Here is a 14,728-nt window from a genome sequence, read left to right as displayed (position 1 = left end):
CTGAAGAACATTGATGTCGTTGTTCGAACCTACAACACCGAAATACGCATGCCAGATCCGCAAACGGTAGTAAGCAACGGCTTCCAGAATCATCGATGGACCTTTGCTTTTGAAATCAGTAGTGAACTGACCTTTCCACGCCACCGGGCAGTTTTTCCACTCCCAATGCATGAAATCGATGCTTCCTAACATCCCTGGGAAACCGTGAACCGAATCGTGCATATCTAGCAGTCTCTGGCACTCATCAGAGGTGGGCTTTCGTAGGAACTCCGGACCAAATATTTCCCGGATCCTCTTACAAAACTGCCTGAGCACCGTTAGGCTAGTTGTCTCACCCATCTGTAGGTATTCGTCGAACATATCAGTCGGTCCGACATAGGCAAGCTGCCTAATTGCAGCGGTGCATTTCTGAAAAATAGACAGCCCGATCCGGCCAGTGCAATCACTCCGAAGGGTGAAGCACCGGTACCGCTCCGCCAAATTCGTCGCTATATGGTTGAAGAGCCGTTGCGACATTCTGAATCGCCGACGGAAAATCTCGGGTGGATAACGAGAGTTATCCACAAAGTAGTCCGCCATTAGACGCTGGTGTGCTCCGCTATGGCCTCGTTGGATGGTCCGACGACGAGTAATTGCACGAGGGATCGCGCCGCATCCTCCTCGTCGGCTTGGTTCTGCACCTCTTGAATCAGAGAATTCCACGCGTCATTTAACAAATCTTCCATTTTTAATACCAATTGAATCCACAAATTTTAGTGAGAGAAAGTATGAGTGAAGAGTTGGAATGGTGTGAAAATAATGAAGGGAATGAGGTGTATGTATATGTAAATTAAATTGAATTTATATAAAAAAAAAAATCATCTGCCACAATCAGCAGCGCCGCGCTATAGGCCGGCGCGCCTATCGGCTCGGCGCATCTCCCTCGGCGCGTCCTCACACTCTTCTCGCCGGAGGACCTTCCGCCCCAAAAATTGCGTCCACCTCGTGGCGGACGCTACCTGCACTATAGTTAGGCGGGGCGACGCCGCCCCTAGTGGATGCCCTTACATACAATAATAAACTTAATACAGTATTATATTATAAAAACTTGATTTATACTTCATGCCACTCATTTTCGCAGACCAGAGTATGTATATTTGGATTCAACAAAGAAAAATATTTAGGGAGAAAAATTGGATAGATCGGAAGACCCATTATGTAAAATTTTTGTGCAGCAATTTTCTTTGTTAACGTACAACCTTTTATTCATATTGTGTAAGTGTAACTAAATTTGTATATTGAATATTTCTTTTTCCATTCGTTCTTTTAATTAAAGAGTGTTGGTTTGCAAAATATTTCATGCAAGGATTTATATATCCCAATATGAAATGGACCTTTAAAATCCTAAAAAAATCAGTAGACAAACCCTTCACTCGAAGGAACTGAATTTCACAACAAAATTAAAAACCTATTCTCAATATTCAACAATCCAATCACAGCCTGAAAATAAAATTCTACAAGAGAGAGAAGATTGAAACATTGATTTCACATAAATATTGGGTACATTAGCAAAATACGAGCTTGGAAGTCGAAATTAGTACAAGCATCAATCGTCATCATCATGAACCATTCTCAAATCAATCACCTCTAGCTGCGGACTGACTACACATTTAATCTCTCTCCAAACATATATCATGGTTATTATCATCATCCTAGCAAGAAGTTAATAAAAAGAACAAAAGCCGAACGACAGCGCTATTTATTCAACAAGTCTTTTCATGGCAGGATTCCTTACGAGATTGACTGGTTTGAAGAGCAGCTCGAAACCACCTTCTGCGAAGGGCGTACACATACAAAAGGATCCAACTAAAACACCATTTCAACCAGTAAGAGCAGCATTGAGAGCACTGTGTACATCTATGCCGATTTGTGCTTCAGCTTTCTCCGCGTCTGTTGATGCAGTGTTCAGCTTTTGTTGAAAGTCTGCGAGGCCTTTCTGAACTAAATTTGGGTCCAGGCGGTCTACCGGTGTGGCCTCAATAGCAATTATATCTGCAACAGAGTTTGCGTGGACAAAAGCAAAACCACTGCTAAGGAAACACTTAGTCACATCGTTGCCTTCATGAACAGACAGAATCCCAGGTTTTAGCTCGGCAATTGTAGCTACATGACCAGGTAAAACACCCATTTGTCCCGTAGTTGCCGGGACTATGACCATATCAACCTGTAGGCACAACAGGTGCACATTCATCAATTTACATGTTTTATACTCCCTCCGTCCCGCACTACTCGCACGTATTTCCTTTTTGGGCGTCCCAAGTTACTTGCACTCTTTCCATTTTTAGTAAAAATCTTCACCTATAGCCGTCATTTTTTACTTTCCTATACACTCATTCCTTAATCTCCGTGCCGAAAAGGAAATGAGCGAGTAGCTCGGGACGGAGGGAGTACTAAGCTACCAAAACAATACCACCCCGTCAGAACAGATCAGAGCAAGAAGCAAAACAAATGAAGTACCTATATACATTGATTATTTGATTCCAATAAATTAAATGGGGCTTATAGAGCAACATAATAGCATTTGCAGGGAGTAATATTAACTTGGGAAATTTTCCATCTGGGTAAACAAATTGACCATGAACTGTCCTACTGCATTGCCAAGTTCGAAAACATGCGATGTAATGTTAGCTGCATTAACAACGGGAGATACTACAGTACCGTGGAATTAGATCCGGAACAAATAGATGCAGGAATTTAATAGTATGAGCATATACTATTCTCAGCGATACTAGGCATCTAAAATGAATGATAAAAGATAACCCTACAGTAGATGTTTCACAGAGTTACACCTAAGACTTCTTAGACAAAGAATTTAATTCGAAACCACACAACAGAGTAATTTTTTCGAAGAGTGCCAATTGGATTTGAACATAAAAAGTTCAATTTAACTTATCAAGAAACTGAAAGCCACAGAGATCAGAAGAAAAATTTACAGGTCCTTGCCAAAGAAAGAACACATCCACAAGACAGTACGAACACAGGTAAATCATAAGATTCAGTCAAACAAATAAGGAACAAACCTATAAATAAATAATTCATCGACCCAAGCATCTAATAAATAAATTCACCACAAACCAAGCATTTCAACTGAAAGCCTCGGGCTTCTACAATAAGATCAATGAATTTTAAAAGGAATATGGAAAATCCATAGTACAAAGCGATGCAAAATATATCGGTTTCTGAAGCTCTGAAATCCGAATTTAGATAAATTAGAAAGAAAAATTCAGATTTGCAAATCCACCTTTAGGGCTTTCAACAGCATACAACCATAGCCAAAAGTAAAAGAGGGGGAAAAACAATAGGAGTATTAACCTACAATCAATAGCTCAGGAACCATTCCAAGAATACATCTTCAAACAAACTAGAGACAACAGTCAAAACCTATAACCTCTCAATACCAAATTGCAAACAATTGACATCAACGATATGATTATCAATGAAATTACCTCTTTGGAGGATAAAACAGAATCATAAGGAAGCACCAAATTGACAGTGAGCTTGGACGGAATGTTGGCAGGGGTGGGTGGTCGAGGCTTCATGTACGCCGATGGGGTCTTGGGTGGGTCCATATTGGGGTTCATTTTCTTCCAGGACTCCACAAACTTGGTGTCTTCGGCGGTCTCCGCAGGGAGATCCGTAGAAAACTGGCGGCGCCACCTCATGGATGTGGCGGAGGCTCTGTTGAAGAGGGATCGTGAACCATGTCGCAGCATTTTGGGGCTGTGTGCGTGTGTTACGGAGAGGGACGATGGGACTGGCAAAATGAGATTTGCATTGCCGCTGTGTGAAATTTAGACGATACACTTTGTGGGCTAACATTTGAGGCCCATTAACTTGAGCATAATAGGCCTGCTTACTAATTAAAAAGGTAGAGAAAATAAAGATACCCTTCCGTCTGCTATTAGGGGTCTTATTTGAGTTCGACACCGATTTTAAGAAATATAAACGAAAATGAGTGGGAAAAGATAGTGGAATGTACGAACCATTTTTATATACTCCCTCCATCGCACCATAAGCGAAGCGATTCATTTTCGCACTCGTCTTGAAAAAATTATAGTATAAAATAGTGAAAGTGGATAAAATGTAAAGTAAGAAATAACATAACGTAGATAAGACTCTTCTTTACAATATTCTCTCTCTTACTTTACATTATCTCCATTTTAACTATTTTATAGTATTTTCTCTGTCCCAATAAATATGAAACGTTTGCTTTTCGGCACGTGATTTTATGTAGAATTGTTTTGTAAGTTAAAGATGAGAGAGGGAAAAGTAGAGATAATGTTATTTCTATTTTAGGAAACATTTCATTTTTAATGGGACAAATGGAGTATTTATTTTCCAAAACGAGTGCAAAAATGAAGCGCATCGCTTATGGTGGGACGGAAGGAGTATTAGTTTTATAATAGAATGTGAGTGGAATGAGTTAGTTGAATCTACCTATCATTTATAATAAAAGTGAACCATGACTTCTAATGGCGGATGGACTAAAATTCAAAGTCAAATTTAATTAGTTGCAAACACACAAATTTTCTCCTACAGAAAAGGTAAAAATACTGACTCGATCCAGTTGCAAACATTCTAAATTGCTCTAAATTAGTTGTAAACATACTAATTCAAACATCCTAGGTTTCTCTAAATTAGTTGTAAACATACTAATGCAGACATCCTAAACATACTAATTCAAAAGTTGGACTGGATGATATAGTCAGGATACTATAGAGTATAGTCACTTTCTTATTCTCCCTATATAAATGACAGAATCTCATCAATTAGAGAAAACTACATTTGCTATTTTCCTCACAAAATGTCGATTCGTAAAGAAAGTTATTTAGAGAATGAAGACATTCTTTTATGTCAAATTTATATGCAAATTTCACAAGATCCAATCAATGGAACATCTCAATTAGCACAACGATTTTGGAAGCGTGTGGAAGATGGATTCAATGAAACTAGAGATGCAACTTGGCCATATCATACAGAAAGATCTATGCAGACTCGTATTCAAACGATTGAAAAAGTTGCAAAGAAATTCCATGGATGTATCCGAGCAGCTAAAGCAAGAAATCAAAGTGGTGCTTCAAATGCTGACATAGTGAGTATTTAATCAAGTTTTTAATGTTAAATTTCCTCTCATGTACATGTGATTAATTGATTATAACCATTTGTAGATGAATGAAGCTCTACAATTGCTCAAGAAAGATTCAAACTACAAATTAGGTTAGAAATTTTCTCATGTTTGAGAAATGATTAAGAATTTTGAAAAATTCAAGACTGTGTAGGGACCTCTAGACAACAAGCATCACGTGGAATTCAGTCTTCTGATTCAGAAGGCCAGACTCATATTTTGCATTGCTCTCAAACTTTGTCTTCATTTCCTATTAGTTGTGATGATGACGAGGGACATGGGGGTTCTTTTTCATCAAGGCCAATCGGAGTAAAGAAGGCTAAACTAAAGAAAAAGCAATCCGAGTATACAACCTCTCTTATTGCTACTCTTGAAAAACAAAATGAGGAAATAAACTAAGGTATTAAAAAAGCAAATGATCGCATGACTAAGTTTGTGGAAAATCAAAAGGTGGCTCAAGAACTCAAAACAATGAGAGACGAAAATAAAATAATGGCTATGAACTTGAGCTCCATAGAAGATTCTCAAAGTCGTGCTTATTTTTAAGCTGAACGGGGACGCATTTTATAGAAAAGAGCTCAGCAACAAGACCAACCAGATGACTATGCAACTAGAGCATATTCTTTGTACTTTGACAATATTGGAGGATCTGGTTCTGATTTACTAGATTATTATTACGTTTTTCATTTTATTACAATCATTTGTTGTTCGTGCTTTATTTTATTTTAATGCATTGAGGTTTAACTTGCTTTCTTAATAAAGAGTAATATTTTAATGCATTGAGGTTTAACTTGCTTTCTTAATAAAGACTTGCTCTTGTTGTGCGACCTTCATCCATAGTTCTTTAGTAATGAACGAATCTTAGCCGAACAACTTTTAAACTATTGATACATAATTGTAACGGTAAGCAATAATAACAAGATTTTTTAAGCAATATTCATTCCTATATTAGTGAATTTATTAGTTATTATTTGCAAAGAAAAAAACATAAGTTATGCTCAGCTTGCTAATTCCAATTTAATTATTCGGAAAATTATTTGCAAATTCCATGAAAAAATTGTGTGTAAATAGATTTCCTAGACCCTAGTACAACAAGCTAACATATTACATATCTCTACTCAATATGTGCAAATAATGCGGCTGATTCAACTATAGCAGTACACAAATTATGGCCCTATAATTATTTAATTATAAGGACTATTATGCAATATATAATTTTTTTTCAATATGTGCAAATAATGCGGCTGATTCAACTATAGCAGTACACAAATTATTGCCCTATAATTATTTAATTATAAGGACTATTATGCAATATATAATTTTTTTTTTGCGATAGATGCTCAATTTTGGTGCTTACTTTAAATTTGGTGTTGTTTCATTAAAAAAAAAATCCAAAAATGGGTTTAAGTATGGAGTATGGTTGGAGAACATTTTTACACTAAAAATGGGATTTGGTGTATGGTTGGAGGTGGTAATTATCTCAACAACTTCTTTTATATATACACATATTTCATTTTGACTCGAAGAAAATTAAAAAATCGGAAAGAAAATGAAATTAAGAAGAGGAAGGGTTAGAGCATCTGCAACGGTGGACGGACGCCGTCCGTCTGTCCGTGCCAGCGGCACGGAGGAGGTCGTCCGCTGCTGCGCTCGTTCCGCTGGCACGGCGCTGCTCGATGCATCGAGCAGCGCCGTGCCAGCGAGCAGGTGACGTGGCGGCACGCGATTGGGCAACGGCATAGCCGTTGCCTTTGAATATTTTTATTTTTTATTTTTTAAAAATTCGGTATTTAATTTTAAAAATCGATAAAAAATAAAAAAAATTGTTTTCCAAATCCCAAAAATATGGCCGTTTTTTTGCCAGTTTTTCTGAATTTTTTTGATTTTTCCCCCAAAATCATCTATAAATACACACATTCATCATCCATTTATCACATCAAATCATCTCTCATTCATCTCTCATTCATAATTCTCATACATACTATCTACACCTTCATCTTTCACTCAAAACCTCAACTGGATTTCACCCATCTTATGGCGAAAGCGGAGCGCTTAGAACAAGAATACTACGAACAACATCGTGCCGCTTAGGAAGCATATGTCGCGGCGAATACCCCCGCTCCTCCTCCTCAACGAACTAGATCAACTCGCCGCTACATCCATCGTGACCCGGAGGGAGCCCACGACAGGCTCGTTGCCGACTACTTTGCCGACCAGCCGCGGTTTCTGGCAGATTACTTCAGACGCCGTTTTCGCATGTCAAAGCGCTTGTTTATGCGAATTGTCAACACATTGTCCGCACGTGTTGAATTCTTCCAAACAGGTCCAGATGCAGCCGGCCGGCAAAGTATCACGCCGTTGCAGAAGTGTACGTGTGCCATCCGACAACTCGCTACTAGGCAAAAGGCTGACCTCTTCGACTAGTATTTGCATATCGGTGAGTCCACTGGAATCCTTTGTCTAAAATTTTTTTCCGAGGGCGTTCGTTCAGTTTTCGGTGATGATTTCCTTCGGGTACCCACCACCGATGATTGCCAACGGTTGCTTCGTCTTCACGAATCAGTCCATGGCTTTCCCGGAATGCTTGGCAGCATTGACTGCATGCATTGGAGGTGGAAGAATTGCCCGACTGCTTGGAGGGGGCAACATCTAAGCGGTCACAAAGGCGGCGGCCCAACACTTATCCTTGAGGCGGTCGCCGACTACCGCCTATGGGTTTGGCATGCATATTTCGGCGTTGCCGGATCCAACAACGACTTGAACGTGCTCTATTCTTCACTACTCTTCAATGATGTGATGAATGGTGTAGCACCGGCGATCGACTTCACCATCAACGGAAATACATACCACATGGGTTACTCTCTCGCCGATGGTATCTACCCAAGGTGGTCAACTTTCGTGAAGACGCTCAGCAACCCGCACGACCCGAGACAGGTTCTTTTTGTGCAGCGTCAAGAGTCCGCGCGGAAAGCGTCGAAAGAGCCTTTGGGGTCCTTCAAGCCCGATTCAACATTGTGAAGGCCCCGGCTCGGCTCTGGTACGTGAATAATATCGTCGACATCATGTACACGTGTATTATCTTACACAACATGATCATAGCCGACGAAGGACCGAGGACGGCTAGCTTCTACGACGAGGATGAAGCAGGAAGCTCAACCGCGCGGTCTCCCCCACGCCGAGGTGTGCATACGACGGTGGGCCAGAGGATCAAGACAAGACACACAATGCGCGATACCCGAACCCACATTGAGCTACAAGAAGACCTAATCAAACACATGTGGGTAGGGGTGTTGGGATTTACGCACACAAGGCTTTCACACACTCAAACAGATCACACACACACTCACTGTTGTATGAGATCACACAATGCAGGAAACACACACACTCACACTTTGAGTATCGAAGATGATAATCTTGGAGAGAAAACTGGAAAACTCTTTATTGATAAAACTCTACTCTAAACTACATACACGGTGAGCTATTTAAAGCTCCATAATCACGTAGCAACTGCTACTAACTAACTACAAGAAGAATCAAGAAAGCAAGAAGAATAACCGCTACACCTCAGCTAACTAACTGCTGCTCCAACGGCTAGTTCGGCTAGGTTACTTCTACCTTCTCGGTTCAAGACCGAACTCCTTTTTCGGCTCAATACCGAACTCCTTCTCGGCTTACAACCGAACTCTTCCTTCTCGGCTCATTCCAGCTCAACGCCGAGCTTCCTTACCGAGCTTCCATACCGAGCTTCCATACCGAGCTTCTTTACCGCTGAGCTTACCGACTTCTGCCTTCTTCTTCTTCTCGGCTAGTTCCAGGCTAGTTCCAGCTCGGTAAGCCGAGCTTACCGAACTCCTTTCTAGCCGAGCTTCTTCCAACTGAAATGAGCACTCCATTATTACAATTCTCCACCTGAGGGCTCATCTCAGTTCTTGCACAAACATTGATCCATTTCTTGCAATGATCAAACTTGTCTCTACCTAGAGACTTTGTTAGCATGTCAGCCGGATTGTGCAAGGTGTTAATCTTAATCACCTTCACTCTCCCCTTTTCAATCTCATCTCTAATGAAATGCAACTTTATGTCTATGTGCTTGCTCCTTTCATGAAAACCCGGATGTTTAGCCAAGCACATAGCTGAGCTGCTGTCACAATGAATCACCATTGTCTTTTGGTCAAAACCAAAGTCAGAAATCACTCCCTGAATCCAAAAACTCTCCTGTACAGCTGCAGTGAGAGCTATATACTCTGATTCTGTTGTTGAGAGAGCAACAACACTTTGCAACCCTGACTTCCAGCTGATTACAGTTCCAAACATGGTGAAAAGATAACCTGTTTGGGACTTTCTGTTGTCCAGGTTTGCAGCATAGTCTGCATCACAATAGCCCTGCACAACCTCCTCAGATTCACCTTCCCAGCCATTGAACACAATCCCCCAGTCCTTAGTTGACTTCATGTACCTCAATATCCACTTAAGAGCATTCCAATGCTCCTTCCCCGGGTCTGCCATGTATCTGCTAGTCACTGAGATAGCATGAGCCAAATCTGGTCTTGTACAAATCATAGTGTACATAACACTTCCAACCACACTAGCATAAGGGATAGCCTCCATCTCATCAGCCTCTTGCTTAGTTTTAGGGGCTTGTTCCTTTGATAGCTTAAAACTCTGGGACAGAGGAGTTGATGCAGCTTTTGCATTTTCCATTTTGAATCTCTGCAAAACTTTCTCTATATAGTCAGTTTGCAGCATCCACAGCTTCTTGCAGCCTCTATCTCTCTGAATATGTATGCCTAGGATCTTCCTTGACTCTCCTAGATCCTTCATTTCAAAGCTTGACTTCAGATCTTGTTTAACTTTCTGAATTTCTGTCATAGAAGGCCCTGCAAGTAGCATATCATCCACATAGAGTAATAGGTAGGCAATGGGAGTCTTGCCTGCCTTCTTGATGTAGATGCAATCATCATATTCTGACTTGGAGAAGCCAATCTTCTTCATCTGTGCATCAAACTTCTTATTCCACTGTCTAGGACTTTGCTTAAGTCCATAAAGACTTTTCTGTAACAGGCACACCTTGCCTTCTTCTCCAATCTTCACATAGCCCTCTGGCTGTTCCATGAAGATAGTTTCCTCTAGATCTCCATTGAGGAAGGCTGTCTTCACATCAAGCTGTTGTAGCTCCCAGTCAAGCTGATTCACCACAGCCAATAGAATCCTAATCGAAGTGTGCTTCACAACAGGTGCAAACACTTCATTGAAATCGATTCCCTCCTGCTGTGTAAAGCCTCTAGCCACCAGCCTTGCCTTGAACCTGATTCTGTCTTTATCAGTGGTTTCTACCTTCTTTTTAAACAACCACTTGCAACTGATCAGCTTCCTCTCCTTTCCATCTGTATTCAGCTTGGATTTGTCCACCAAAATCCATGTTTTGTTCTTGAGTAAAGACTCTATTTCCTCATTCATGGCTTCAATCCATCTTTCTCTATCTTTACTCTGCATAGCTTCTTTATATGTGAGTGGATCTGCACCATCAATACCTTCAGCTGCACACAGAGCATAATACACAACATCAGAGAACTTTGTTGGTGGCCTTGTTTCTCTTCTAACTCTGTCCCTTGCAAGCTGATAGTCCCTGATAGAGTCTGATATAGACTCACCAGCCTGGTTGCCCTGAGTTGGAGCCTCTTCTTTATCTGAATCAGACTCACTCCCTGAGTCAATGACTCCACCTGCTCCTAGGCCAACCCCCACAGGCTCCACCTTGAAGAAATCACCCTCATCTTCATTGGAGTCCGGCTTATCTTTCAGGAATGGCATCTGATCCTCCAAGAACACCACATCCCTACTCACCAAGACCTTCTGCTTACCGGGCTCAATACACCAGAGCCTATACCCCTTAACACCTCTCTGATACCCCAGCAAGATACATTTCAGAGCCCTAGCTTCAAGCTTACTTTGCCTAGCATGAGCATAGGCTGCACACCCAAACACCTTGTATTTTGAGTAGTCACTGTGAGCTCCATACCACATGTAATCAGGAGTTTCAGATTTCAGGGCAGTAGATGGGCATTTATTGATGAGATAGGCTGCTGTATACACAGCCTCACCCCAGAATCTGCTGCTCAAACCAGACCCAAGAAGTAGGCACCTCACCCTCTGTAGGATTGTCCTATTCATCCTCTCCACAACACCATTTTGCTGAGGATTACCAGGAACAGTCCGGTGCCTCTTCATACCCTTCTCTTTACAAAACAGATCAAACTCAGCAGACAAGAACTCTAGGCCATTGTCTGTCCTTAAGCATTTAACACTTCTACCCTTCTCTAGCTCAACCTCCTTACACCATATCTTGAACTTTGTGAGTGTTTCAGATTTTTCTTTAAGAATATATACCCACAACTTCCTTGTATAGTCATCAATGATAGCTAGATAATACTTTCCTCCACCAATTGAACACACCGGTGAAGGCCCCCAAAGATCACTATGTATGTAGTCTAAAGGGGCTGTAGAAGAGTGAATACCTGTAGGATAGGGTGCCTTCTTAGCCTTTCCAAGTATACATTGCTCACAGGGGTCCATCTTGTTGAAATCTCCAGAGATCAGACCCTTCTTGATGAGTTCTTTCAAGCTTCCTTCGGCTGGGTGGCCCAATCTCTTGTGCCATAGCATTATGGAATCATCTGACACTGCATTGCTTTCTCCATCAACAGCCTTAGCCTTCAGATAATAGAGAATATGCTCTCTGTCAGCCTCCATCATCACTGCATCTCCAGATTTCACAAACAACTTTCCTTGACTCATCAATATGGTGAACCCTTTCTGTTCCAGCATTCCCAATGAGATGAGGTTCCTCTTTACTTCTGGAATATACCTCACCCCAGTTAGGATCTTTATAGAGCCATCTTGTAGGCTTAGCTTTACCTTCCCTATTCCTTTGATCTGACAAATGTGGTTATTACCAAGAACAACCGTACCCGATGCTTCTTGAAGATCATGAAACCAGCTTCTATTGGGGCACATATGGAAGCTGCACCCCGAGTCCATAATCCACCTATGACTGGACCCCACTATCACTGATATTCATGAGTTGAGCCGGGGGATCAGCACTCTCCACACAATCAGATTGATTGTGTCCCTCTGAGGCCATCTTTCTCTTCCATGCATGACAATCTTTCTTCAAATGTCCAGGTTTCTTGCACCAATAGCAAGCTCTGGTTTCCTTCTGAGCATCTGAACTTGAGGGTTTAGGGCCCTCAAACTTCTTCTTGAAGTTCTGCTTCTTGAACTTCTTCACATTCAAGGCCTCTGCAGCTTGAACATTGGAGCTTGCAGAGCCTCTGTTGGCTGTCTTCTGGAGTTCTTTGGCCATCAAGGCTGAATAGACTTCTGCATAGGTGATAGGTTTATCTCTTCCATAGATAATTGCATCACTTAGCTGGTCATACGAGCTAGGCAAGACATTCAATGTGAGAATGGCCTTATCCTCATCTGAGATCTTGACATCAACAGATCCCAGGTCATCAATGATCTTGTTGAACTCCTCTAGCTGCTCAATGATGGACCTATCTCCAGAAAAACTATAGGCATACAGCCTCTTCTTGAGATACAGCCGGTTAGCCAAGGATTTGGCCAAGTAAACTTCATCTAACTTGTCCAAGATCTCCACCGCAGTCTTGGCTTCTTGAACTTCCCTCAAGACCTTATCTCCAAGGCACAGAATCACTGCAGAATGTGCCTTGAGCTGCATCTCCTCCATCTTTGCCTGAGCTTTTTCATCAAGCACTGGAGCCTTTCCTTTCTCATCTGGTTTTGCAAGAACTGCCGCCAAGCCTTGTTGAATTAAAACCGCCTTCATCTTCATCTTCCACAGGCCATAATCATTCTTGCCTGTGAACTTCTCTGCATCAAGCCTTGCTGCCATCTCTGAAACCGTTTGATCCTCTGCAAATCAGCTTCAATATCCCTTTCCCACAGACGGCGCCACTTGTTGGGATTTACGCACACAAGGCTTTCACACACTCAAACAGATCACACACACACTCACTGTTGTATGAGATCACACAATGCAGGAAACACACACACTCACACTTTGAGTATCGAAGATGATAATCTTGGAGAGAAAACTGGAAAACTCTTTATTGATAAAACTCTACTCTAAACTACATACACGGTGAGCTATTTAAAGCTCCATAATCACGTAGCAACTGCTACTAACTAACTACAAGAAGAATCAAGAAAGCAAGAAGAATAACCGCTACACCTCAGCTAACTAACTGCTGCTCCAACGGCTAGTTCGGCTAGGTTGCTTCTACCTTCTCGGTTCAAGACCGAACTCCTTTTTCGGCTCAATACCGAACTCCTTCTCGGCTTACAACCGAACTCTTCCTTCTCGGCTCATTCCAGCTCAACGCCGAGCTTCCTTACCGAGCTTCCATACCGAGCTTCCATACCGAGCTTCTTTACCGCTGAGCTTACCGACTTCTGCCTTCTTCTTCTTCTCGGCTAGTTCCAGGCTAGTTCCAGCTCGGTAAGCCGAGCTTACCGAACTCCTTTCTAGCCGAGCTTCTTCCAACTGAAATGAGCACTCCATTATTACAAGGGGTGAGGAAAAAAACCAAAAACCGAATATCCGAACCGAACCAAATCGAAATTTTGAAATTTGGTTCGGTTATTTTGGTTTTTCGGTTCGGTTCGGTTTTGAAAATACAAAAATTTCAGTTTTTCAGTTCGGTTCTGTTCGGGAGAAGAAAAAAAACCGAAAAACCGAATTTATTTAATTATTTATATTATATATATATGTTACTATTATTTAATTATAACTAAAAGTAAAACCCTAATTAAACTCAATAACTCAATGACTCTTAAAACCGGGCCCAAATTAATTATTTTCAGTGGCCTAATTCAATTTTAAAAAAATGGCCCAATCTCCTACTATACTCCCATCCGTAAGCCTACTCCCTCCCTACCACTCCAAAAATCCCCAAATCATCTCAAACCCTAGATCGCCTACATCTCTCTGATCCTTCTCGTCGACGACGCAGGGCAGCCGCCCTTCCCGCGCCTCGCTGCGGCGTCCCGCAACCTCCAACACCGCCTTCTCCCCACCTCCCTCCGTCTACTTCACCCCTCCTTCATTTCTCCCTCACAAATCAAAATCTTGGTTGAAACGAATAACCCTAACTTCTCTCTCTTCCTCTCAACGAGTCGATCCACTAACCGCCGTTTCGGAGGTACCGTCGTCGAGCTTGGCTTGGAGCTAGCCGATCTCCGCCGACGCCTCAGTCGCCGCTTGCTCATCCCACGACCGCCATTGCGCGTCGGGAATCGCCTGCAGCCTCGACTCTCCGCCGCACGTGATGCTCCGCCGTCGAGTCGCCACTGTCTCGCACGTCGATTTTTCGATTTTTATATAATTTTGGTTTTTCGGTTTAATTCGGGTTTTTAAGTTCGGTTTTCGGTTTTTGGTTTCGGTTCAGTTTTAATTTTAGGCGAAATTCGGTTTTTCAAGATCGGTTCGGTTAGGGCGAAAAACCGAACCGAAACCCGAATGCACACCCCTACATGTGGGCG

The 14,728-nt window shown here is 41.9% G+C and overlaps 1 protein-coding gene across 1 annotated transcript; it reads right to left on the bottom strand.

Moving 5' to 3' along the window:
• Window positions 1-1,522: 1,522 nt before the first annotated feature.
• LOC121741572 (ATP synthase subunit delta', mitochondrial-like) lies at window positions 1,523-3,810 on the bottom strand. The gene is made up of 2 exons (XM_042134403.1): window positions 3,486-3,810; window positions 1,523-2,203 (listed from the first exon to the last, which is right to left on the bottom strand). The coding sequence occupies exons 1-2, from the start codon at window positions 3,750-3,752 to the stop codon at window positions 1,859-1,861; spliced, it is 612 nt and encodes a 203-aa protein (XP_041990337.1). The 5' UTR covers window positions 3,753-3,810; the 3' UTR covers window positions 1,523-1,858.
• Window positions 3,811-14,728: the final 10,918 nt, after the last annotated feature.

The sequence above is a fragment of the Salvia splendens genome, chromosome 7 (genome assembly GCF_004379255.2).
Source record: "Salvia splendens isolate huo1 chromosome 7, SspV2, whole genome shotgun sequence".
Classification (NCBI taxonomy): domain Eukaryota; kingdom Viridiplantae; phylum Streptophyta; class Magnoliopsida; order Lamiales; family Lamiaceae; genus Salvia; species Salvia splendens.
This window is presented reverse-complemented; position numbering and strand designations above follow the sequence as displayed.